We start from the raw sequence: 25,959 nt of genomic DNA, 5'->3' as shown, positions 1-25,959 counted from the left end.
CTAGATAATGCCGGGAATTTCAGTGGTAGGAAAATGGATATATTTTCAAGGATGACACATTTACTTCCTCCTGTCACTCTCTTCTCCCTCCTGTTCTTTCCCTTCACACACACAAACACACACACATGCACAGAATGCACTGAGGCACAGCCAATCCCGGAGAGCGGCTGATTCCTGTGCTGTGAGCAGATCTCTTTGTCAGATCAGTCTCCATCACATCACAGGCCTGCTCCCTGACTCATCAGCATACGTTTGTAGCATCAGGATCTATTCCTCCAGCCTCTTCATAGCCCTTGCTTGTTCCTCTTCTGCGCTCACTCCCACGCTTTTTCTTCCTCTTTTTTTCCTTGCTTCTTGCTTTCGCTTTTTTTTCCCTTGTTTTCAAACCTAGTTCAGCCCACGATTCTCATTTGCCTCTCGATTATCCCATTAAATTTGCCCAAAAGAAATGCTTGTATTGTTTACCTCTTGATAATTATAATGCTGTAGTTAAGATTACACAGAATATACACAGCACTGGTAAACTGCCATACAAAAACATAATTGGATTTTCACAGAGGTTTTTATGTGGATTTTTGGATCTTGTTAGATTCATAGCAAAGCCTCTAACCCTCTCTTTTTCCCCTCTTCCCCATCCTGTCCTTTCCCCCTCATCTCCTGCCTCACAGACGACACTCAGTGGGTTTGGTGATGTCAGACGTTGGCTTCTGGCCCCCTTCCAGACCCATTTCTTCCAAGTTTGTGTGCTTTTTGTCACTCCCAGGTCTTGTCTAATGTGGCTTTCGGTCTGTCAGTCACTGTGGCTCTGGCTTAGTGACTCAGACCAAACAAATGGCACAAGGTCTGTAACCTCCTCTCAGTGTAATGGGCCTGGTGTCACCTTGTGGTGTCCCATCCGCATGCTATTTTCTCCCAATTTTTCATCCTCAAAGAATCTAGCTTGCCGTATTATTACTGCGAAGCCACTGTAATGTACTGGAAGTCTTCGTCATTGCGCTCGGTGTATTTTGCCACAGTGTCTTCATCCTTGCTGTTTATTTTAGATCAGAAATGCTAGAGGAGACAGCCTCTGATTTGCTATGCTTTAGCAATCTTCCACTAGGGAGCAATCCTGGTCAAGAAGATGCAATGCTGACATAGACACAAAATTGAAATTAGCGGAAAAGGAGGTGGGTGGGTTGCTACATGACCACCAGCAGCATTTTTTATGTTATGTCTTGATGTAACTTGTCCAATTGCCAAGTAAACTAATAAGGATTATAGTCTTGAATTTGAAAATGTTTGTGCCGGGGGACGAGCGTGACTTCGCGTTTTGATGAAGCTCCTCTCTGTGTAAGCTGTGTCCGGCTCTCCTCTCAGCCCCTCCTCGCCAGACAAGTTCCCTTTGACTGATTTTCTCTTTCTTCTCTTCCTCCGACCATTCCTTTACTTTACCCTCACTTCAACCAGAAACGCTACTTCTCATTTGACTGGCCAACAGGCTCTGGAAAGACATTGCTGCTACAAAGCGTGCTGGTCATGGCCGGAGCCAGCCAATGAGGCTGCTGTCCAGCCCTCCCTTAGTACCACCATCTGGCTAATGAGCTGTCAATCACTCCCCAGGGGCCGACCAAGCCCAAAACCAAGAGGCAATCAATCTCTTCTAGTGTGGACACTCAATTATTCCCTATTGTTAAAACCTTGGGCCCAAGTGACAGCTTTTCTTAGGACTAGGCTATTTGTCTGGAAATGTCTCGCTGTCCTTGTGAAAAAAGGCGAAGATTGTGGCATTAGACCCTTGCAAGACAATTTATGACTTAGATCTGCTCGATATATGCTCACTTTTAAAGACTCTGCAGTGCGCTAATAGCCCCACAGTGCCTTTTTTGTAGGCAGTGCTCATAGATTTTCCTTGTTCAAAGATCTGTGGATCCTGATTGGTGCCATTAGGACAGAGAAGAAATCAGCTTGTGATCTGATGAGATTTGAGTCCAAGGGAAGCATTCAGAAGCCCGATGCTGTGGGTGTCAGCCGCTCTCTTTGGTGTGTGAGTGTGTGTGTGTGCGTGCTTTCTTTTGGTGGAGCAGGGTGGTTTTGGGCATCTGGTAGCTGCAGGGTTTGACAACTGATCACGTTCCCTTTTGTTAAGCTGGAGCTAGACTGTTAACCATCTGTGCAGACAAACAAACACACTGCTGTCTGCATGAGCCTCCCTCTTGCCATACATGTTTGTCAATGTTTTTACTTATTTTTTTTGCAGCGCTGGTCAGACTACACGCAAATTAGATAAATGTTGGCTTGGTGCTCTTGTGTGAGGGGGCTTTGTGTCTTTATGTAGCAGTATTGAAGTTTTTAAACCACGTGTGCTTGGTGTGTGTAACATAATGCTTGTTTTACACCGTGCTACTTGTATAACATCAAACTAGCATAAACTATCATTTTTTTACTGTACTTTTGGGAGTGGAAACCCTTCTGGTGCCTGTTCTCCCCTGCAGCCTCTGATCTCTGCAAATTAAGAGGGAAACACAGCCTATATCGCCCTAATTGAGTGATCATAATCAGATTCACACATGCACACCTATTTATCCCATGTGCTGCAAACCCTGTTTTATCAACCTACACAACTTAAACAAACCCTAGAGAAGCATTGGGCTACATTTTTAATCATGGCATCAAAGCTACTCTACCGTGAGTATCGCAGCTTAGTTCCACTCCCTCCACATTTTATTTAGTTTTTATTTCTGTTTCCTGGAGATGGCGAGGAAGCTAGACTCCATAGGCTCAGGGGTTAGCTATAATGTCCTTATAGTGGTGTGTGACAGTATGAGGCCAAACTACACACTCCAACAATTCCTCATCTCTCCCACAGCTCGGATTCATTTGGATGAGGTGGGAATACATTCACACGCAAAAGACCATACAGCATGTCATTGTCAATGGAGGTTACAATGAGCTGATGGAGGACGGAAGTGAAAAGAGAATAGAGTACGATTGGTATTGTGAGCGTCCCTCGGGCTGCTTACTAAGACTGCGTTTTGCAGGGCAGGCATTGTCATGTGGGGATAGTGGGAAGTCGGGGGGAGGGAGAGGGGGGTAATAACATCATCCTGCCAAGGCACTGACAGGCTGCAGCCCCACGGGGTCAGTCGGCAGCACGGTTCTGGAGCATCACCATCAGTCTTCTTCCCCAGCCTCCCTCAGCTTGTTCATATTAGTTATAGTATCAGAAAGGACCAAGTGTGTGTGTGGAGAGATTCTGCGTGTTGTTTTATGCATATTTATAGCATGCAGTGCGCATGTCTGCCATTGTTAATTTTGTTGATGTTCAAGCATGTGTGTGTAGAGAAGCATGCACAGGCTCATGAGTGTGAGGGAGCTTGGTGAGTCACAGCTCTCATATAGCCGCGCTCTCCACCCCGTATTGACTCTCTCACTCCCCTCCCCGGTCTGTTCTTTGCAGCAGCAGGAGCGTGCTCAGTGGAGGCAGAACCTTTGTCCACATCATAATCGTCATTGTCGTTTTCTCCTCCTCAGTTACAGTTCATCACATTACTGGCTCTGTTTGAATATATGAATGCATTACCCTAAATGCTAAGGTAGCAATAATGCAGTCACACTGAGGCGAAGATGGAGAGTACAGATGTTACTTCATTTAGATTTGCATGTATCTAGATCTGAAATATTGGATGATTTATACTGTAGTCGGACCAGTGTTAGCTGACAGCCATACAGTGGGCCCGCAAAGCATGTAATGCTATCTTAGCCTCACGTCAAAGATGTATTGGGGATCTATTCATCCAGCTAATGCCTTTCTGTATCTGTTCTTCCATCAATCAACAGCTTTGTACATTAGCAGGTCATTCCCTTGGACACAGTGCCCAGCCTAACTTGCCTCAACGGCCGCATCCCAGATGGGAGATGCAGCCTGGCGCAGCACGAGCGCGAGCTTGCTACCTGTCCGACACTTGTTCCAGTCATCTGAGCCAGCGGCTGATCAATAGTTGATCTAATAGAACATTAAAAGCCCTGGGCGCAGAGAGAGGCAGGACTGCTGACACTGAGGAGTAGACAGCCTGTGAACTACAGTGAGAGTAAGAGAGCACAGAGAAGGTGGGGGGGAGGGGGGTTCTGCCCGCTCGAGGGGCATTGAGGCAGGGGAGGGCAAGGCGTGGCATTGGCAGGGTTTCTTGTTTTTGACTTGGAGTCCTGGTGCAATAGAATTGGATTAGGGATAAATAACATACATCAGTGCTTGTGCAGGATAGGCTGAGAGGCAACTAAAGCTGTCTTGTCATGTTAATTCCAGACAGTGTCAGGAAAATCGGGTCTTGGCATTGTCCAGAGTTACCTTAAACGTATGTAGCACACAAAAGGACGGCTGTGGTTGTCCACTAATGGGAAGATCAGTGGTTCAATCCCCAGCTCCTCCAGCCCTCATATCAATTTATCCTTGGGCAAGATGCTGAAGTTGTGTGTTTGAATGTTTAAGAAACTTAGTAGCATAGAGGTGGGGGGAAAATTGATGCAGCATTGTGGTATTTTGCATGCCAATATTGTATCAATACAATATCTTTTTTTTTGGTATATTAATAATTAATATTGCCAATACATTTTTTGCCTTCTAGAATAATAAAATAAACATTTTTTTCCGGCTCACTAGATACATTTTGCTGCAATAAAAATGGTCAGAGTGAGATGAGCAAATTGTCAACATCTGTTTTATTAATAAGGTGCATTTTTACCTTTGAGGGATATAATTTTCACTTGAGAAAAGGTAATAAATCACAATATATTGTGAAATATGTTATCAGGTTGCACCTTGTGCTGTAGCCTCGGCCACCTCTACCAGTGTGTGAATGTGTGTGTGAATGGCTGAATTTGCCATGAAGTGTAAAAGCGCTTAAAAAGTGGTCAGATGACGAGAGAGACGCTTTAAGAGTGCAGGTCCATTTACCGACAGGAGATTGTGTGAGACACATTCTTGTCCACTGGAGGAACTCAGGTTATGCAAGGCGTGGCGCCTGGGTAGTGTGCGGGAGGCATGACATGACGCAAAAAGAATGCAGCGGAAATGGCAGTGTTTTTCTTTTGTAGCTGGTTTTGTAATTTTTCATAAACTACCTAGTCTGTTGCTTTTCCTTGAATTTGTATGATGGTTTTGGCCTCAGCCTTCACTGATAGACGTTCCTGAATTTCATTGCCTCTCCAGTTAGACGTCTTCATTGGTGTCCTCATAGGGCTGAGCGATATGGCCTGAATATAAAGTCTCTGATTTTTTCACACCAATGTAGACTTACAATTTTAACAAAGTCAAACTAAAAAATGCAGATGGCTTCAAGTAGGTTTTGCCGAGAAAACAGTAAATTTTCTGAAATCATACAACAGTCGTTCAACATTATTCCATGTTAGCAAATAATGTTTTTTGTCGTGTTCACATTACTGGACCTCAGGTCTGTTGTAGTGGAGTAAATGACATCCCCTTCAACTCTAGTGCTCTTTCACGTATATGGTTGTACAGATGAGGCAACTTCAGCAAAATACTTGAAGCTTGTTAGCATGTACCTTTATCATGTTTATAAACCCAGGCTTTTCCACTGTATATATGAGCACTGTAACTTCAGCATTATGCAGCACGACTGCATCAGTAACAGCTTTGCACCGGGTCTCTTTCCTGTCACACAATGGAAAAATGATTCCACTAATGTTGGGAACGTACTCTACATTGCCATTCATGCTTGCTGTCATGTTGACACACCCTAAGATGTTTATATTCTACAGTTTTTTATGCTAATTACATGATATAAATGTGATCACTTGCTCCGCTGTAATGATGACCAATCTATTCACACAGGATAAAGTCTGGTTAATTTCCAGTCCAAGTGATTTGTACACTTGCGTTCTTACATACAGCACCTTTGAGTAATATCTATTTAAATTCAGGGTTGCACTGCATGTGTGAACGGGACTTAAAAACATATGTAGGAATGCAGTTAAATTGTTTCTTTACATAAAGTTTGGCCTGTCTTTTAACTTCTGCTGGTGCATGCAGAGTTTTATATAGATTCTGAAGGCACAGGTCCTGCTACACACTCTGCTCTTCCTTTCTCGTGGCATGTATATAACACAAGCTCTACTTTAAAAGTTCAAAGAGTCTGCAGCAGAAGTAGTCGGTTTAAGTGACAGTCAACACATTGTTCCTTCCCATCACTCACCAATCATGTCTCTTGGAAAAGCACCCCTTGCTGATTTGATTCTGCCCCTTTTCTTACACACCCATTCAGAGCTGGCTGGCTGGCTAACACACCAATATGAATAAAAACAGAGCTTAGTGTCTGCGACCCTGAATATCCCCTCTACTGCAATGTCATCACAATCCAGCCCACGCCTACTAATGCTCAGCCAAAACACAGACCTGACTGTGAGTTTTGCAGCCCGTCTCTGCTGCAGTGCATAGCAGCACATGTCTGGTGTTTCATGTAGCACCCATATCCCTTGCTTACCACGGTATGAGCAAATTAATATTCAGTTACTTCTGGTACCCTTTGTCAACTCCTCCATACAAATAGAGATTTGCACAGAACTGTTATTTCAATCTTGCTCCCACCTGCTGCTTATACACAATTTCTGACTATTTCCGCCCACTCCAACAGATGAGCTATCCCAGTTTTGCAGAGATTCAGATCTCTGCCATTGCAGTTTTTTGTTTCTTTTTTTTTTTTGAAAACCAATAGTAACTTAAAACATGGATTGTTTCTATTTTTTTGTAGCTTTAAGTAGTAGGATATGTCACATGTTGTGACATGAAGATAAGAAAAGCAATATCGGTGTTATTGCTAGTATATAAAGGATTTCAATTTGAGGTGGAAAACATGTAATATTTTGTCTTTTGATTAAAATTGCACAGCTTGACGAAAGAACAAGAGCACTGATGGAAACAAAACTTCATTTGGCAGATAGATTTGGATGCACACAGTTCATTGGAACACAAAGTATTAATGCATAGTTAAGACCATAATCCTGATATTGGCCTGAGTACACTGATTGCTCATTTCCAACCATATTACATACTGCAGAGCCTCTGTTTTTAACATTTGTTTTGGTTAAAGCTTCATGATAAAATAAAACTAAAAATACTGTCACGTTGGATGTTGAGGTTTTGAGTCTTCCTGTGAGTTATTTAGTGAGGTAGTGCTTTGTTGTACCACATAAGTGGAATTACTTTTTGTTGTGTAGTCATCTCATTGCACAGAACATCTTCTTGTGCCACCCAGAAAGAAGGAAGTGAAACAGACTGGCAGAACCTCTTTTATTTCTCTTTAACAATAAGCTTAGATGTTGTTCATATGGTGTCAGGTTATACTATTGTATTTCTGGTCAAAAGATACCAATAGGCAGACAATACAGTACAGGGCCTTCGAGTTCATCCAATAGCTTAAGTAAGGTGTGTAGGAGTGTGTGAGTCTTTATTCAGAGCTAGTTTCACGCAGTGTACCAGAAACTGATAGCTGGTAAATCTCTCCAGCCAAGTTTCTTTCTCATTTTGTTTCTCTTCACCTTTGCTTCACACCTACTTTCCCTCTGTCTTCTCGTTATGAGTGGGCGACTCATTGCGGCATGGTCTGCGCCCTGAAAGGCTTTGATTAGATCTTTCCATTCTTATTCAATTTCTCCCTTTCAAAGCAGGCTTGCAGACTATATTTTGTTGTGTTTTCACTCACATTACCAACAGAACTGTACAATGGAAGCATTAAGTGTAAGAGCCTCTGAAATATTTTGCATTCACTGATGTACTAAATGTTTTTAAAATGACCCAGTTAGTAGCATTTCATATGCAATATGCATGCTGTACATTTTTGTTGATAGCAGCAGCAGGGTTTTAATGGAAATTTCATGTCATGATTATTCTGGCTAAGATAATTGTGATTCACAATATTTTCAATATAAGGTGATACGGAGAAAATCAAATTTCACAATATTTATACAGAAATACCTCTATCAATAATGGGATGATTGCGGGGTTGATTGTATGTGCTTTCACAAAATATTTACGCAACGAGATTTCTTATAAATAATCATTAGTAATGTGGATATAATTTGGCTGTTTGGGTAAAGGCAAATAATGGAACAGCTAGAACAGTCTGGTGCGTTCCAAAAATGTCTTTACTGTCTTTACTTACAAAAATTAAGATAATATCTACTCTCATATCCCGATTTTGTTAGAATATCAATATAATGCACAGCCCTACCCGTTTATCATCAAAATATTCTCAAAACTCTTGAAATGGCCTTTAAACCTACTAGAGTTCAGGTATTTTCAGCGATTTAAAATGACATCATATCTTTTCATTTGAAATATGCCAATTATTTGGGGGGTTTTTTCTGAGTCTCTTTGTATTGTCTGTCGCCTGGCTTTCGCTTTGGATGCTGCTGAACACAATGTTCACAATTATCCTAATAATGGAAATCCACCACGATCAACTTATTGTGAGTGGTTGTTTTGTTGTTTTTTTTTAAATTTTATTTTATTGTGAATCACTATAAAATTGTATATCGTCCCGTCTGTAGAGGAAGGTCAGAGGTGAATTCACATCACAAATCACATCCTCAATGTCTGTTGGAACAGCTTTAGGCAGCTCCACAACAATTAAGGAACCGGCTTTAGCCGCCTGTACACAGTCATACAGCCGTATAGTTTAGTGAGGCCTTTGTTGCTTTGTTCACTAGCTGGACTGTTCCTGGATGCTTTTCCAGTGAAACCTGTTTGCAAGGGATTGGAGTTGTGTCGTCAATGTAAGAGCTCTAAGATAACTGTGGTCCTAAGGCCTTCAGTGTGCATTTAAAAACTCATGTTCATGTGCATCCCCACTCACACACAGGATCTGTATAGCATTTCTGCCCAGCATTGATGACAATCATCACCAATCTTCACACTTATTTACCACTCTTTGCCCAGATCATCTTTTCCCTCCCATTTCTTACTAAATTACCCTACTCACAGTTAGTCATGGTAGATAAACAAGCCTTCTTTGGGTTTTCCTTTCTCACAGTTGTTGTAAAACTTTTACATATATACAGAGTAACCACCAAATGTAATGTGAATTGTGCAGAAGATGTGGGGAAGTGTGCTCCTGGGCAGGCTGGAGAGCTCATTTTTTGCAGGTTTGCAGAAGATGTCAGGCATTCTAATGTTCAATTTCTCCACTTACCTCTGGGTGCTGTAGTCAAACCAATTACACACACTCCAGCTGTGGTTAGTGTGTGCTTCAGACATATTCTGCTAGCCTTCTCCAGTGTGCCTGCCAAGCATTAAATCCCATCATGGCCTGCATGTGTTAGAGAGCGGAAGATTCAGTGTGGAAATATGTTGTTATTCAACTGCATTGAATTTGTCAACAGGCCCAGCAATCTTTAGTCTGTCTTCATATCAGGTCTATTCGAGCACCGTGTCCTCCGAAGTGTTTGTGTGACTGACTGGAAGATAGAAATCTGATTCAGCTGGCAGGGAGTTCCACTCCGCCTGCGTACGCCACGCTACAGTATAGCTCAGGGCTCTGTCCTGCTGCAGGATTTTCTCACCATGCTGACTGTCCTTTCTTTTTTTTTTTCGCTCTCAACCCCCCCTCTGTCCTCCCCCTTTCTCCTTTGGGTCTTTCGTTCCAGGCCAAGTCGTGTATCTGTCACATGTGTGGCGCCCACCTGAATCGTCTCCACTCTTGTCTCTACTGCGTCTTTTTCGGCTGTTTTACGAAGAAACACATCCACGAGCACGCAAAAAACAAGAGACACAATCTAGGTAAGCCACACACTCACACAAGAAAACATTCTGAAGCCAATCTTAATTGCCTTTTAATGTTAATTTTAATGCATTTTTTCCCCATAATCCTCTCTGTTTTAAAAGAAATCTCTCAATAGAGCTATAGTGATTTGATAAGTTATGATATCAATGCATTGCCCCTCCCTGCGTCCAAGGCTCAGTCCCATCACGTCAGTCCCCACATTCACATGCACCCCTGTGGCCCACTGCAGCATCAGCTATTATCAGCAAAGGATTACAGCATTACTTTGGGCAACTTCCTCCTCCGAGCAGACAGGGAGCTGAACCTCACTCTAACCACAGCACATTACCATTCTGGTGGGAGCGCCTTAGCCAGTCAAATGTCATGGGTTTAAGTTTGTACTCTCCCTTTCATACAGCACCAAGGGAGGGGTAGACATCGCTAATCCACAGCTACCAGAGAGCCCGGCTTCAACCTTACACGCTAATTATGCTAAATAAGATAATAACACTAATAAGCAAGATTTTGATATTACCCTGGCGAGGACTACTAAATGTGGAAACCACGGAGACAGTAGGATGGCTTGGTAGTTGTCTAATTGATTTAATGCATTTTAACAGTTTAGTTACACACACAGACACACACACACACACACACACACACACACACACATACATGTATCCCAAGTGCACGGCCACAGTGTTAATTACCTTTGAGCTTTCCACAGGAGCCTCTCTGACACTGGCACTCTGTTCTTCTCCACCTCTAATCAAATTAATCCAAACTCCCTGACTGCTAGACTGCTACACAGCAAGCTCCCTTCTTAGGACTAATTTTTAAACATCTTTTTCCCAACAACCTCACTCCTCTGGAGTCCATTCACATCCTTTTCTCCTTTTCTTCTCTCTCTCTCCCCCTCCTCTCAATCTTTACCCTGAAACTTCTTAACGGCCTGTCTGTTCCTTGTGCAATTCACCATAGTCTATAGAGAGAATGGTCGTGCTTTAGGGCCGCGACAAAGTCCTTTTTTTCATACCGCCTTTACATTTTTACATAGAACAGAACAACGGGGACATCATCCTGCTACAGTGTGTGGTTTTTATTTTGCATTACACACGAGTGTTAACCTCTAGTGTAACGTAAACAAAGCAGCGCTTTGTTCAACCTGGCAATAGCAATCATTTACCATCCCTGTTATACAGCAACTGATCTCGTCCTCTGCGTGGAGGGTACGGAGCTCCCGGATCTCAACATTTTCACAATTTACAAAGATTTTCAGCAGCTGTACTTTCTCTTTAGCCCCCTTTACACTGCCTGTTCAGGGCGGTAATATCGCGCTGTTATGCCGCTTCGCGTATAGGGTGGCAGAGTTACCTTAACTGTGTTTGAAATCGTCCCCTCATTCACTCACTAACTATTCACTATGTAGTGTGTATTAAACTGTGCACTATATAGGGAATAATGAACAAGATTTCGGACACTACTTTGGTAATGCTTTTCCCCCAGAAATACACGGCCGCACTGCATTGTGGTAGATGGCAGTTAAAAGTAGGGTGCATCCTATGTACACTCAGATTTAGGAAACGGTTTCGAACACAGCTCTTGTCTTTGTCGCAACCCTATAGCACAACCTGGTTGTAAAATAGGCTATTGAGTTAGCTGCTGATTGCCACTTTTTAAATTGCCCCCGGTGGGTCGCATGCATAACTGCGCTGCTTTGTTGCTGTTACTACCTTCTGCAGCGGCTTAAAGGCGAGACAGCTCTGTCCCTTCATTTCACGTTTGTACCTTTTATACAGAAAAACAAGGCGGCATAATGTCGCAGTATACCAGCCTTGAACAGACAGTGTAAAGGGGACTTATATCTTCTTTCTCTCACTGCCAAATGTATCTTTCTCTCTTTATCGGTTTACTGTTGTCCAGAGAAGAGCATCCTATTCAGGACACATCCAATCCAATGTGGCCATGGGTTATCAGAGAAAAAGATCACGTTTTTAAAACTAATTTCTTGCATGATTTATTTCTTTATATGTTCTCTAATATCAGACATTAAGAAACACACACACTTCTCAAACCATGGGGCTGTGACAGCAATATATCATACACCAGTCAGGTTTTCTCGATGATGTGTTAGCTCACTTTCTCAGTGTGGGTAGCACCAAAAACAGAAAAATGTCCAGTTAAGCTAAAAATAGGTTGTCACGGCAACAGAGCTGAGGTATTGTTGCCGTGGAGTTTTAGAATGGTAGGGTATGGCATGTTCGTTGAAAGCCCAGGTGGGGGTGGGAAACAAACACACCTATTCCATCACTGTTCCCCCATATCTCTGTATAGTTGTTCAGTGCAGGCAGTGAGACGGGAACATATTGAGCAGAAAAAGCAGTTCAGAGAAAACACTTGTCTTGAGCCTGGCTGTGCCAGCGAGGTTGGACAGTAAAATAAAACCCAATGTGTGTTACTATGGTGGAAAAATCTATTTGTAATTATGGTGCAATCTCTCTTTCTCCCCCCTCTCTCTTCCCCTCCTTCCTGCTTCCAGCGATAGACTTATTATACGGTGGAATATATTGTTTTGTGTGTCAAGACTACATTTACGACAAAGACATGGAGCAGATTGCCAAAGAGGAACAGAGGAAAGCCTGGAAATTGCAAGGTAGAGCATTTTGTTTGCCGTCAGAGAACTTAATGCAGCTTGTGAAACAAGACCGTCCGCTAAGTGTTGTCACATTTGTACACTTTTGTATCCACAGGAATAGGGGAGAAATACACAACGTGGGAGCCAACAAAGAGAGAGCTAGAATTATTACGACACAATCCAAAGCGGAGGAAAATCACTACGAACTGTACCATAGGTAAGCATCAGACTGCAGTGTTTTGTATGCGTAGCTTCATCCCTAGACAGTGTGTGTGCTGTTGGTATTACTTGCATGTGTGTTTCTCCATGATCCTATGGCGCAAGTGTACTTGGGGTCACTCTTGCATTTAAGTGTGATACCCAAGGTCGACAGGACAGGTCAGCCCCACAGGCAGTTCACTGCGAGAGGCAGAACACAGTGTTCCCTCGCTGATACTGTTGATGCTCACCACAGTGGGCCTGAGTGTGTCTCCCCAGAACTTGTTTTTTCTCTGAACTATTTTCTCAGTGATCTGTTGCTTTGTTTTCCTCCCGCTGTCTCTATTGTCTATTTGATTTTGTACAAGTACTTTCCCTCTGCCCACTGCCATCCTTTACTCCCTTTATATGTTTAAAGAGCTTGGTTGGTAGCCGTGATTGGGCAGTAGACTGTGTGTGTGTGTGTTTATGTGTGTGTTGCACACCAGGACTAGTCTGAAGTATTAAAGCTGTCGCCCAGCGCTGTCTTCCAGAACAAAACCTTGCTCAATTGGATTAGACCCAAGACCTCGCTGTGTCTCACCTGTTCCACTGGCCTTCACTGGGAGACTGTAGCTTTACTGTCCCACTCTAAATGAATTCATTCACAGCTTTGGGGTGTGCTCCAGGATACACACAGTGTTGCTGGCAGAGCTAACCCATAACAGAAAAAAACCTGATTCTGAAGGTGCCAGTGGCTTTTAAGTGTAATAAATATATACATATTTTGATGTGTGAACTACACAGTGTGTGAGTTGTTATATGGGGCCACTACTACTTAGTGTTTACTTCATCAAGTTAAAGAATACCCCCCAACTGACCTGTTTGTGTATTAGTTACTTGTCACGTGTTATGGTGAATTCATCAAGAAAATGCCTCCAGTGAATGAAGAATCCAAAAACCGATGAGTTGAAGTCAAAGGTGACCACGTCTAACAACATTAAAACTATATCAAAGCATACATTTATGAGCTCTCACACAAGTTTTTTTTATCCACTTGTATGCTCAGTACTTCCCAAAACACATGCATTTTTGCTAAAACCATAATATTTAACACTAAACTGAAAGTGAGACTTACTGATGCTCTCTGCAAAGCCAGACTCCACTGACAAAAACAGTAATTTTATCTCACTGAACACAGAGGCTGCTGGTTTACCACTATGTATGTATTATTGTGTGACTTTGGTGAATCCAAACAAAACCTTTAAAACACCACAGTCACACAACTCTACGATGAAACGTCCCTCCTTTACTTAAATTTATCAAGACCTTTCTCTGTTTTTGGATTTTGCATTCACACCAGGCATGCAAGAAAAACGAAGTTTTCTTTACAAATTATGCCAGAGTAACACCAAGTGAGTTATTGACATATCAATGGTAATTTGGGGAATGAAGTATTCCTTTGAGTTATTTTTTTTTAGATTAATGGAATAATAGTTTTGCAGAAAATAATAAGGTGAAGCCCAATGTGTTGTTTTCAGAAGCTTGTTTTATCCGACCAATAACCAAAAGATATTAAGTCCACTATCACACGGGACTAAGAAAAGCGACAAAATTCTCACAAGTGAGTCATTTTTGACTAAAATGTTTAATTAGTAACTAAAAAAAAAAAGTATTGTCGCAAAAATCTCAGAACCAAATGTGTGCTTCTTTTGGCTCAGTTATTCCCTCTAATATTGATGGTTTCTAATAGTGCTTTCAGACCTAACCTGTTTGGTTTGGTTAAAACAAATTCTGTTACCCATTTAGTACGCTTTGTTTGGGCTGTTCTGAAAGCTGTGAAATGAACCCTGATGCGAGCCAAAGAACCAAAACAAGACCGTTTGAAAAGATGAATGTATCTGACTCTGTGCACTTTGTCAGTTCACTGACTCCATTGAAAAGCATGTGACAATGATCCCACAGTAATAAGCTCCAAATTTTTACAGTACAAGACGTCTCTTTTTTGTCCTGTTTCTACAGTAGTCATTATCCATAACATGCGAGGGATTTGCAGTCAAATAATAGCCTACTTTTTCTTTGTGATTCCAAAGAGCTAAAATATAGTTAAAGTGCTGCATAAACTTCTCTCAGTCTCTAGAATTTGATTTTCCCAAGTGGGTCCTGATGAAACTGGGTGACAGTCGCCAAAATTGTCTAATAAATGAGGTGCCTATCAGCCAGTATAACTTCCTGTGTACTCCTCTTGGTTAGCTTGTAAAAAAAAATTGAACAAGAATTTAAATGCAACTATGACAACAAATAAATGAATCTAACTACAAGTTGCAAAGTTAGTGACAGCAAAAATGTCATCAGTCCGGAGAAACAGAGATGAGGTCCTTAGTGGTGATTCAAGTTCCCTCTGCCGCCAGCAGCATGAATCAGAAGCACTGTCATGTTTAATGCTTCTTGTCTTGCTGCCCTCAAAACTTTTCTTTGTCTTTTCTTGTCCCGCAGGTTTACGAGGGTTAATAAATCTCGGCAACACGTGTTTCATGAACTGCATTGTTCAGGCTCTAACACACACACCGCTGCTGCGAGACTTCTTTCTCTCCGACAGACACAAGTGCGAGATGCAATCAAACTCCTGTCTGGTGTGTGAGATGTCGCAGCTCTTTCAGGAGGTATGCTACACAGTTTGCGTGTGTGAACTTGTTACTGAGGTTTGTTTCATCCCACAGTGAAAAGAAGGAACTGTTGATTTTGGTTAAAACAGAGCCTTAGTTTTTCTGAGAAGCATATAATACAGGATGTTCTCTCGCAGTGTAACCCACTGCAGAAGGCTGAGTCACTGTTGAGCTCTTTTGTCGAGCCCAACGAGGGAGGCAGGGAGGAGGGAGAAATCCTGCCTGAAAGGAATGTACAGAGCCACATGCAAATGAATAAGCAGAATGCTGTAATTACACTTTTATTGAACCTGGTCAGTCAATGCGAATTATGCTGCGCAGCCATTTATAGCCTCTTAATCCCAGCTCTTTGATACAAAACTTTGGCATTTTACATCTGACAAACTCATCGGCCCTGGACGTTATGTAATATCTGCCTGGTCTGCTCCCACACTGCCTCGCTTTCTTTTTACATCCTCTCACTTCCCAGTATATATGGGCCCACAGATGGCAAGTGATGCTATAATGAGTTGAGTCATCACTACCCCCCCCCCCCACAAAACGCACACAAACAGAGCCCTGCCCTGTCTCATTTGGCTGAACTGTTCAGCTGCATAACACATGAAGGAGGTAATCGCTCACCTCTGTCACCCAGGGAGGCAGACATTGATTGAGCACTCAGCTCTGTGTGAGACAGAAAATTCAGGGTCAGTCATACAAGAAAAATTAATCTATTTAAACACTCCGCACACAGTATCCCGAATGTTTCTACCTCCATTCCTCGTCCCCAACTCTCTAATTTCACTGCTTACTTCCATCCCCCGCCTTCGTTCTTTTTTAACCAAACTCTACATCGTCATCAAAAGCCATCTTCTGTCTCTGCGCTCACACACACACGTACACACAGCCTTTTTAGATGTGAAGGTGAGAGGCGCGGCCCGCTTTGATCAGCCACTCTCTCCTCTCTCTTTCTTCCCCCTCTTCTCGTAGCGTCTTTCGTTTGTCAACCACCTTCAAACTGCCGAAAAGGAGCAGAGTTTGTAAGATTCAAAAGAGACGTCAGCGCGGCATGTTTTTCCCCCTCTCACAGCTCAATCAGATTTCAGACAGAGCTGCGGAGAATAAAGCGAGGTGTGTGTGACATCTAGGTGCCGAGAAATGAGAGCCCCTCTCTGGCATTAATGAGCTCCGGTTGGAACTTCATCGTATTGTTTGCACCCTGCCAACTCTCGCGCTTGGCTCAGCTCGGTTACTTTCTTACCCACATCTCCTGACCCTGACCTGGATTGTCACTCACTCGAATCCCCATGGCAACAGAGACTCCGCAACATATCACAGAAGGATGTTTTTGCTCCAAACGCTCCTGCTCTCCAACTACTTCGTCTTCTCTGTCTTGCGCATCACACCTCTCCTCTATGAAAGTTTTGTCATTAGAGCCGGTGCTGTTAGGCGACATGTGGTGGAATTCATTCATATCTGACAAGGCCCGTAGCTGCTAAGAGAGTCAGAAAATTATCTTGACCGGCAGGACATTTGAGTTATGGTTCAGCAATGAATTTTAGATGACCGTGAGCAATACAGTTATGATATTAGCAAAGAGGTGATAAAATATAATGCACACAGTAACACCTGGAAAAAATAGGCTAACCACCCTCTCCTCTTTATATTTCATCCTTGCTCTCAGTTCTACTCGGGCCACCGTTCGCCCCACATTCCCTTCCGGCTGCTGCACCTGGTGTGGACTCATGCACGTCACCTCGCAGGCTACGAGCAGCAAGACGCCCACGAGTTCCTCATTGCAGCGTTGGATGTACTACACAGGCACTGCAAAGGAGACACCATCAGTAAGCTATAGAACCAATCAATATGTCATTCCCTGTGTGCATACTGCATTTAGAATAAAAAACATCAATGTGTTGTGTTTTAACGAAGTAAGATTGAAGAGTTTATTCTAGTAGCATTGCTCTTGAATATTTTCTATCAGACCAGGATAACAGCAAGTCGGCCTGAATGGGGAAACTCAGCAAAGAGCAGTTGAGATTGAGAGGAGTGTGCCTGGGCCACCTACTGCCTCTAATCCGGCATTTGGAGTTATACCTTAGATCTACACACAGAGCACAGTGCCTTACTTCTCTGGAAGCATACTGAAGGAGACTGGCAATGGTGTGTACCAAAGGGACAGGAAGCAAAGCAGTGTGAGGAATGTCAATAGGCCCTGCTGCAGTGCAATGACAGGCTGACTCACCCACAGACCCTGCAGTGAGGCTCGCTTCAATTAGCTAGAACCCAGAGAGTTGTGAAGTGGCGGCGAGGCTCCGCTGTAGGGGGATGGTTAAGTGAGAAAGAGGGCCAGACAGAGTCCTTCAGAAGTGCTAAACAGGTACTTGATGGTGTTATCTGTGGGTGTTTATACTTTCTGCTCTTTGTGGTCTGCAGGAGATGACAACGGGAAAAAGGCCAACAATCCAAACCACTGTAACTGCATCATTGACCAAATCTTCACTGGGGGCCTGCAATCAGACGTTACCTGTCAAGTTTGCCAGTAAGTTTGTTTGCTGCAACACAAAGAGTGTGAAGAAGCAATTTAACGAAATAAAGTCCCACCTGAGATGTTTTCATTCATCTTGATGGAGCACCACATCACCGCCTCTTACCCCTCCTCCCTCTTTTCCTCACATTTGCTCATTCATCCATTTTTCCTCATTGTCCTGCGATTCCGTACTCGCCTCTGAACTCCAAGCTGATCGATGTGGACACCACCTGTCCTCCCCAGAGTGGGTGAACCACTGGTTGTGTCCTCTCCACTGCTCTTATTTAAAAAGGCCCTGTCCCTGCAGAGCTGCTGTAAAGGGGGGTTGTCTAGACAGCAGCACAACCCAAGCGTTGCCTGCCTGCCCCCTAGAGCTGTTCTGTCACATTAACACTAGCACGCTGCACTGAACTGCAAAGCACCTCGCCCCAGACTAGCCGAGCCTAGCTCAGTGCCGTGTTACCTGCCTCCACAGCGCTGACGCAGAGCTAGTGATGCTGCCCTGAGTATTATATCTGCCATAAACTGAACCCCTCTGTAATCATTAAACACCTCTCTACATATTACTTGTGGCTAAGGCCTAAAGCAACAGAAATGAATACCCTAAGGCTTTTTCAACAAAACTGGAACCATATCAGTGCCATATTACTGCAGGGTTGGTTTCTCACCCACTATAAATGTAGGCCCACTTGCCTTAATAGCCACCTGCTGGTACCACTGGGTGTTACAGCACCATGACTCATCTAATCAGCAGTGATAACATGTGGCAGCCCACCCCCTATGCATACATATTTGTGTGTACTGCATGCATTGTACACTGGAAGCCTCCATTTTGCCCTGAGGTGCAGTCCATCACAGTCACTGGGCTGTAATAATACAAATTCCTTATGTAAAGCCAATTTTCTCTGATGTAACACTTCATTGAATTGCAAATGGGCCTGGAAGAACAGTGCGTATATTATGCACATGCACACACTCAATCTCGCAGGAGGCTTAAACAAAAACATGATCTGAATCTACAGAGGCTGTGGGAATTTTCAAGCTTGCCATCTATGTCATCATCCTTTCATCATGACCTGTAAAAATGACACTATTTATTCAACCTCATAATCAAACTCTTGTCTTTCTCTCTCTTTCTTTTTTTTCTTTAGTGGGGTTTCCACGACGATAGATCCATTCTGGGACATCAGTCTGGACCTTCCTGGCTCATCCACGCCTTTCTGGCCCCTCAGTCCTGGAGGAGATGGCAGCACAGTCAATGGAGAGAGCCACCTGTCAGGGTCCACCACTCTCACAGACTGCCTACGCAGGTACACATTCAGTCTCAGCTGACACCAGGCAGGTTGTCTTTTTTTCGGCCTGTCAGATTTTATTTTCTCTCTGTCTTTCTCCTTTTTCTTTTTTTTTTTTTTCCACATCTTTCTAAACTAAACTTAATGCCCAGTCATCTGAGTTTTAGAATGTTAGCATTAAATCAGAGAGGCTTGTAGCAAAAACTGTCAAACTTGCAAATCCTGTGCTGATGCACAATAACACTGATAGTATTACAACCCTGTTAGATTAAAGACACATTTCACAGACATAAAGACGGTCCTCACATAACACTAGGCTATCTATGCAGCAAAAAGACGCCAATACATTTGAAATTAGTGTTGTATGACTGGTAAAAAAAGGACTATGGTGTTAGCTTTTGTTAAAGAGAATGGAAACCTACAACTACTAGAACGCACTGCTCTGAACAGGACCAATAAATGCTCCTGCTGGTGGGCGACGTAATGCGCATTCGTCTGTTTGAGACAATGGCAGCCGGCTGGTAAAATCAGTCTCAAACTGCAGTTAAACGGTAAGCTAAAACATGTTTCTGAAAACATTTTAGGCAAGAAACAGGCAACTCAGTAACAGAATCTCAGTTTATATTTGATTAGCGCTGCTCAGTTTTACCATTCGATCTCAGTTTTTTCAGCCTCTGTTTTTGCTGTGCATAAAGCCTTCCACTTCCTGTTCACAAACTTGCTGTTACAACCAAGCACGGCATTAAAATACATTTCTGAAAATATTTTAGGCAAGAAATAGGTGTTGCAGGAAAATAATCTTGATTTATATTCGATCAGCAGTGTGTATTTTCACCATTGGATCAGATTTTGGTCTGAGTTTGAGAGAAAGAGGGAGAGAGAGAGGAGCGGGTCTGTGTCTTGATCCACTTCTAAAATCTTTGTGGCATGGGTGGCAGGGAATCTGATAATGTGTGAGTGCAGCCTGCAGTTTGAGCAACAGCCGGAGACCCAGTTAAACTCCACTGGAAGTTGTGTTTTGTATCAGTTTTCGACATCCAGCGGAGTTTCGCCAGGTGGGAAGGAGGGATATGCAGGCACTGGTTAGACGGAGGGAAGTTTACCACCTTTTATTCACATATACTACACACATTGTGTTGATACAAAGCTGGATGAAAAAGGGAAATATACCTTAAATATGAAGCATGTTCATAACATACCGAAAGGAAATTAGGTATTGCCATTTTCTACTTATTTTTCTTTCAATAGAATTATTTTCCTGCGGCCACCCCTCCAGATCCATGTTTATCAATCGTCTCTACTTGAAATAAATTTCATTCACCCCTCCACTTGTATGAGGGGTCACATATTGTGTCTGCTGAGGCACATCAGCCCTGTTATCCCTGGATCTCATCTTCCACCATCACCAGGTTGGCAGAGCAGGTGTGACTCCTCATATCTCATCTGCTGCCTCTTCATTCTTTCAATTTCTTTTCCTCCTCTTCCTTATCTTATTTCATTCCCTCCCCTCTCCACCTAATTCCTTTTCCCCCGTGCCCTCACTCTCTACCTCATCTCATCCTCCCCCTCTCTTTCTATCGCCTCCTTTCCTCCTGACTTTTTTTTTTTTTTTACTGCAGCACCTCACACACCCCTAGTTGCTGCAGCAAGGCTCTTAAAGGTACAGAACTGGTTGGTGCTGTTGCTGTGGTGATAGAGGCGTTGGCATCACCAGCAGGGCTCTGGGTTGGGTGGGCTGACATACAGAGTGGCTGTATCAAAACCCTGCAGGCACAAGCCCTCATGTATCTCCAGGTTAACTTCAGATCTGCAGAACAAGGTGTTGTAGGGCACGGACGGCGAGATGAAAGGGTTAATTTATCATGATAGTTTTCTTCCTCTTTTCCCCAGTTCTCACTTCCTGTCTCTTGTTTACCCACATGTTCATTGCTCCCCTCACACCCTCTCTCCTTCTCTTTGATTCCAAACCCTCCCTCTGCAGGTTTACGCGGCCTGAGCATCTAGGAAGCAGTGCCAAAATCAAGTGCGGCGGTTGCCATAGTTACCAGGAGTCCACCAAACAGCTGACAATGAAGAAACTCCCCATCGTAGCATGTTTTCATCTCAAAGTGAGTCAGCCAGGGACAACGTGCTGCCAACTATCACTTGTTAGATTATCTGTCACCGTCTGACAATTTGATTATTTAAGGGTAAATTGAGCTTTTTATCATTCACACATCTAATTTTGTCATTACTCCAAAAACAGCAGATACAGCAGTGTCGTGTTTACAGGGCTGTGTGATGTGGCTTAAATGATCATCCAAATGTAGATACTTTATTTTTTTTTCATCCTGTTTAGTTTTCTTTCTTCTTTTTTTTTTAAATAAATGAATCCTTATATTTGGGAATGTATAAATATATTTATAGGCTGTGATATATGATCCGTTGTGCCTTGCATTAGGGTTCAGATTTTGCGCTGACTTTGCTGTGTGGTACTTTGCTTGTGCGTGGGTGTGTTCATAATTCGATTCAGTTGTTGGTGCATCACCTCCCACTGTGTAGCCCTTTCACGCAGTGTCCCAGGACACTTTTGACTTTAATGACTCGTCCAGTTCACCACTACCCATGTTTTATTTATCGTAACAGTATTGGGAGGGCTTTAATGTATTTATGATATTCATAGGAACAGGCTGCAAGAAGATTGTCTAAGATCAATCCAAGCCTGTTATTATCTTGCTATGAAGGTGTGACAGCCAGGGTGGAAAACATGCATTTACACTTTTCACTAGCTGTGTTGTACGTTGTAATGATGATGCCTGTTATTTCTAAATATGTGTCATCTCCCCTCCCCCCACTCCCTCTTTTCCCTCTTGCCATGTTTCTACCCCCTTCCCCCTCTCTCCTCTCTCTTCCTCCCTCTCTGGCCATCTCCAGCGGTTTGAGCACTCTGCGAAACTGCGGAGGAAGATCACTACATATGTTTCCTTCCCTCTAGAGTTGGACATGACGCCCTTCATGGCATCCAGGTAAGCCCTCCACTTAGCTTTTCCACCCATGTCGTAAATCCTGTCCTGCCAGTCTTCATATTGACATAGAAATAAACAGATTTGTCCAGATACCCTGTAGCAGCTCATTTAAGTGGTTTATTCCTTTTTTAAAAAATGTTTTTACATTTACACATTGTATGATACACTATACATATTGTGTACTTACTGTTATTGCACACATCTGCATAATGTCAATACATCATAATTAAATGCTCCAAATAAATATACATTGATGTCAGTAAAGCATGCAGGAGCAGGACTGCCCCACCCCTGGATGTGGCATCCGTTCAGCTCTGTTCAGACACAGAAAGATTGTTAGAGGCACCAGCAGGGAAGACATCTGCTTTCATAGATAGGATATTTCTGCCACCTAGTGGATTTATGTGCCAGTGTAGCGTGTTTACTTGTGCATGCAGCTTTAACAGTGTTAATGTATTGTTATTGTTTTTCTACCTCCCACAGTAAAGAGAGCAGAATGAACGGGCAGTATCAACAGACGGTTGATGTATTAAACAACGACAATAAGTGAGTACCTTAGAGAACCTGTACTACAGCGAACTGATTTATTAACACTCTGCTGCTTCACAGAGGTACTGACATCATAGTAGACATTTCTCCTCTAGCATGGCAGCACATGTTAATGACCCGAAGCATCCGGCTGTGACTTCCCCAAATTAAATCAATTTGAAGCTTATTAAAAGCTGCTTAGTTTTCTTCATCCATGACAGTTACAACAGCTTTCATTTTCCAGGACATTTACTGTCTTCTCAATACTCAAGAAAGACCTGAAAGAGCGACAGTATGCAGTTTAGGAAAAATGAAGGCGTCCATGTATGGGGAGGATAATGGGGCTTTATGAGATTGTTTTGTTAAAGTGAAGTCAGAAAACAGAATGAAAACAAAGTCACGTCCCTTGTGTTTTGTTTCCAGGTATTCCTTGTTTGCGGTGGTCAACCACCAAGGCACATTAGAGAGTGGCCACTACACCAGCTTCATCCGCCAGCACAAAGACCAGTGGTTCAAATGTGATGATGCCATAATCACCAAGGCCAGCATTAAGGATGTACTCGATAGTGAAGGGTAAGAATGAAAACAAAGCATTAGCAGTACTCAAGAATAGGGATGCATGATAAATATCGTGCTGTTAAATTATTGTGTCTGTGTTAATAGAGACTTCTGTCTGCAGTGTAGTTTATACACTTAACTGATAAGTCAGAGAATTACACAGTAACACTTTGCTTAATAATTTCTCTCCCTCTCTCTCTCTCTGTGTTTTTCCATTTCATTCAAGAGGCTTTATTGAAATGTAATTTGATATGTGTTGCCAAAGCATAATTACAATTAAAGACAGTGAATGACATAAAAAACTGATCATATAAATAACAATATTTGTCAATAGAATAAAAATGTAATCAAATCAGTGAAAAATTGATTCATTTATATATACAGTACATCTATAAACATGCATATATACAAACATCTCATATGTCACATATATGTTTAATTATAAACATGTTAAACGTGTTTTGTGTGTGTATGTGTTTTCTAAACGTAATTTCAGATTTTTTAGGGTCAAAGAAACAATACCAATATATTTATACAATATCATAGGTATCGATTGTAAAAAAAAATTTAAAAATAATCCCATAGAGGAGTGAATGAAAAAGCAGAGTGTGAGCTGTGAGGAGATGAATTCCAGCTGTTGTGTGTTGTTTTGTGCGTCTCTCTCTCGTCCTTCTCTACAAATAGTTGTGAAGGCTACACCCCAGTAACAAAGGGGAAACTACAGACTAGTTTTACCTTTTTGTTTAATTTGTATGTTTTTTTATTTTTATTTGACTGTAAGCTATCAATTTAAAGCTGATTTTATGTGATGTATTTTACTTTCACATCCTTTTATTTATTATACTCATCTGTAGTGCTGGGGGCATTGACGGTAGGCCATTTGTCAATACCCCAGAAATTCTCCTTCTTTTTCACAGCTTGATGACAGCAGGTCTGAAAGAGTCACAATTATTCTTTGTATTTGTTGTGATGACAATAGTGATGTCAGTTAGATTTAAGATAGGCCAAACTGGAATATTAAGTAATCCGTGTATCATCACCACATAATAGCCTTTTTTAGCCTCAGGTGTGCATTATCTACAGGCTAAACACTTCTTTTAAAAATACAAAAATGTGAAAGTATCTGTTATCGTGTCATATCAACCGTGACAAGCACGTAATTATCGTTATCAGCTTAAAAAACACATAGCATCCCTACTCAAAAATGTTAATAGTATGACAACTGAATCAAATGTTTCTCTTTTTTCCCCTCCTCAGGTATCTCTTATTCTACCATAAACAGTTCCTTGAGTATGAGTAGTCTTTGTGACCACTGACCACGAAGAACCACTGCTTCTGATGAGAGAGTCAAGGGACTGGGGACAGACACAAACACACAAACCTACCTGAAACTCTTTGACTACCAGTCTGCTCCTCCAGTTTTGGAGGACACAAATAAAAAAAAAAAACAGACGTGTGAAATCATGCAACCTTTCAAAAGAAAAAAAAAAAACAAGCACTGAGCTACTTCTTGGCATCTACTTGACGAAACTGAATGAAGAGGAGAGAAGGAGGAGGAAGAGTCGGGCATCGTCAGTTCCAGGCTTGGGCAGAGGGAAGAAGAGGCCCCACACCCCTCAGTCTCTCTCCCTCCTCCTACCTGCTGCAGGGGCAGAGTCTGAGCGTGACGGACCGTCACATCGATTGGGCACATCTGGATTTTTCTTACAGTATTTTGACCCCCTCTACCCCTCACACACATGCCCTCCATTTCTCTCCCATGGTGCTCTCGTTTCAACTGACCAAGCATTTAACTTGATGGAAGACAGTTTGTTGTCATATGCATATGGGACTGAATGCAAAAAAATAAAAATAAAAAAATAAGACTAGAATCGTATTATGAAACTTTGCAAGAACATTTTTAAAGGTATGGTTATGATTCTTATCATTTGTGAATTTAGTTATGAAATACTGTATGAATCAAGTATACATCTATTTTTTAAGAGCAAAAAAAAAAAAGAAAACATGGGAGAGCTTAGAGATGCTGCCTTTGCCAGTTGCTGGGGAAGTGCTGCCATGGAAACTAAGCAGATTTGGACCTGAGTGTGCTCATGTTCCATTATTTACTGTGTTGATTGTTTTATTTTTAAGTCTGGTTGAGGGCAGGGAATATCTATTTTTTTTAGCAACTCATTGAACTTTTGTTTACTGTTCTTTTCAGTGTCTTTTTCTTTTATATTATTTTCAGTACAGTCATATGTCCCTCGCTGTCCTGGTACTGGAAATGATTTTGGACGTATTATACTTTCATTCTTGTGGAATTGTTGGTATAATGATGGTGATGGTTAAATTGGCTCACCTTTGCTGTTTATGAATTGTATGTTGAATGTGAGCTTTGGGTTTCGTACGGCATTCTGAAGAGAAGACTCAATACATGAACTCCAAGAGGTCCTATAATATGTGAGAATGCTGTGGTCTCTCCTCATTGAACACCTTGAATGCTCTGTGCAAAGAAAAAAAAAAGCCCGTCTAACAACACTGCATGCGACAGGGCTCTCATGATCTTATAATATGTGAAAATTTGCCCTCGGTAACGCCTCAAGGCCTGCTGCCCATCATGATTTCTGCTCTGTAGTTTGAGGATGGGAAGACGAATCATGTGAGATATATAGAGGGTAAAACACATTGCACGTATATGGGCACTGTGCGACCACAGCCTGGCTCTGAATCCATCAGTGTTAATCTTCTCCATGGCAACTGTGTGGCTGGTGTAGACCGGTGTGGTTCGTGGTGTGTCTTGCCTCTGCAGTGCAGTAAACCCAGTGCTCTATTCAATCAGTATGCTGTCAAGTCAG

General features: G+C 42.4%; 1 protein-coding gene across 2 annotated transcripts in view; it reads left to right on the top strand.

The window, feature by feature from the left end:
* Positions 1-25,959, top strand: part of LOC121956801 (ubiquitin carboxyl-terminal hydrolase 22-like) — a 32,400-nt gene that overhangs the window by 6,017 nt on the left and 424 nt on the right. For both annotated transcript variants that reach the window (XM_042505196.2, XM_042505197.2), the window contains 12 exons: positions 9,640-9,772; positions 12,295-12,408; positions 12,506-12,607; positions 15,064-15,230; positions 16,897-17,056; positions 17,649-17,754; positions 18,894-19,052; positions 21,016-21,142; positions 21,948-22,039; positions 22,523-22,585; positions 22,991-23,140; positions 24,383-25,959. The exon at positions 24,383-25,959 is cut by the window's right edge and continues 424 nt beyond it. In XM_042505196.2, the coding sequence (XP_042361130.1) occupies positions 9,640-9,772; positions 12,295-12,408; positions 12,506-12,607; positions 15,064-15,230; positions 16,897-17,056; positions 17,649-17,754; positions 18,894-19,052; positions 21,016-21,142; positions 21,948-22,039; positions 22,523-22,585; positions 22,991-23,140; positions 24,383-24,425 (1,416 nt within the window). In that variant the 3' untranslated portion in view covers positions 24,426-25,959. The remainder of the gene's footprint in view (positions 1-9,639; positions 9,773-12,294; positions 12,409-12,505; positions 12,608-15,063; positions 15,231-16,896; positions 17,057-17,648; positions 17,755-18,893; positions 19,053-21,015; positions 21,143-21,947; positions 22,040-22,522; positions 22,586-22,990; positions 23,141-24,382) is intronic.

Source organism: Plectropomus leopardus, chromosome 18 (assembly GCF_026936395.1).
Source record: "Plectropomus leopardus strain MGB_pleo_1.0 chromosome 18, ASM2693639v1, whole genome shotgun sequence".
In the NCBI taxonomy this organism is placed as follows: domain Eukaryota; kingdom Metazoa; phylum Chordata; class Actinopteri; order Perciformes; family Serranidae; genus Plectropomus; species Plectropomus leopardus.
This window is presented reverse-complemented; position numbering and strand designations above follow the sequence as displayed.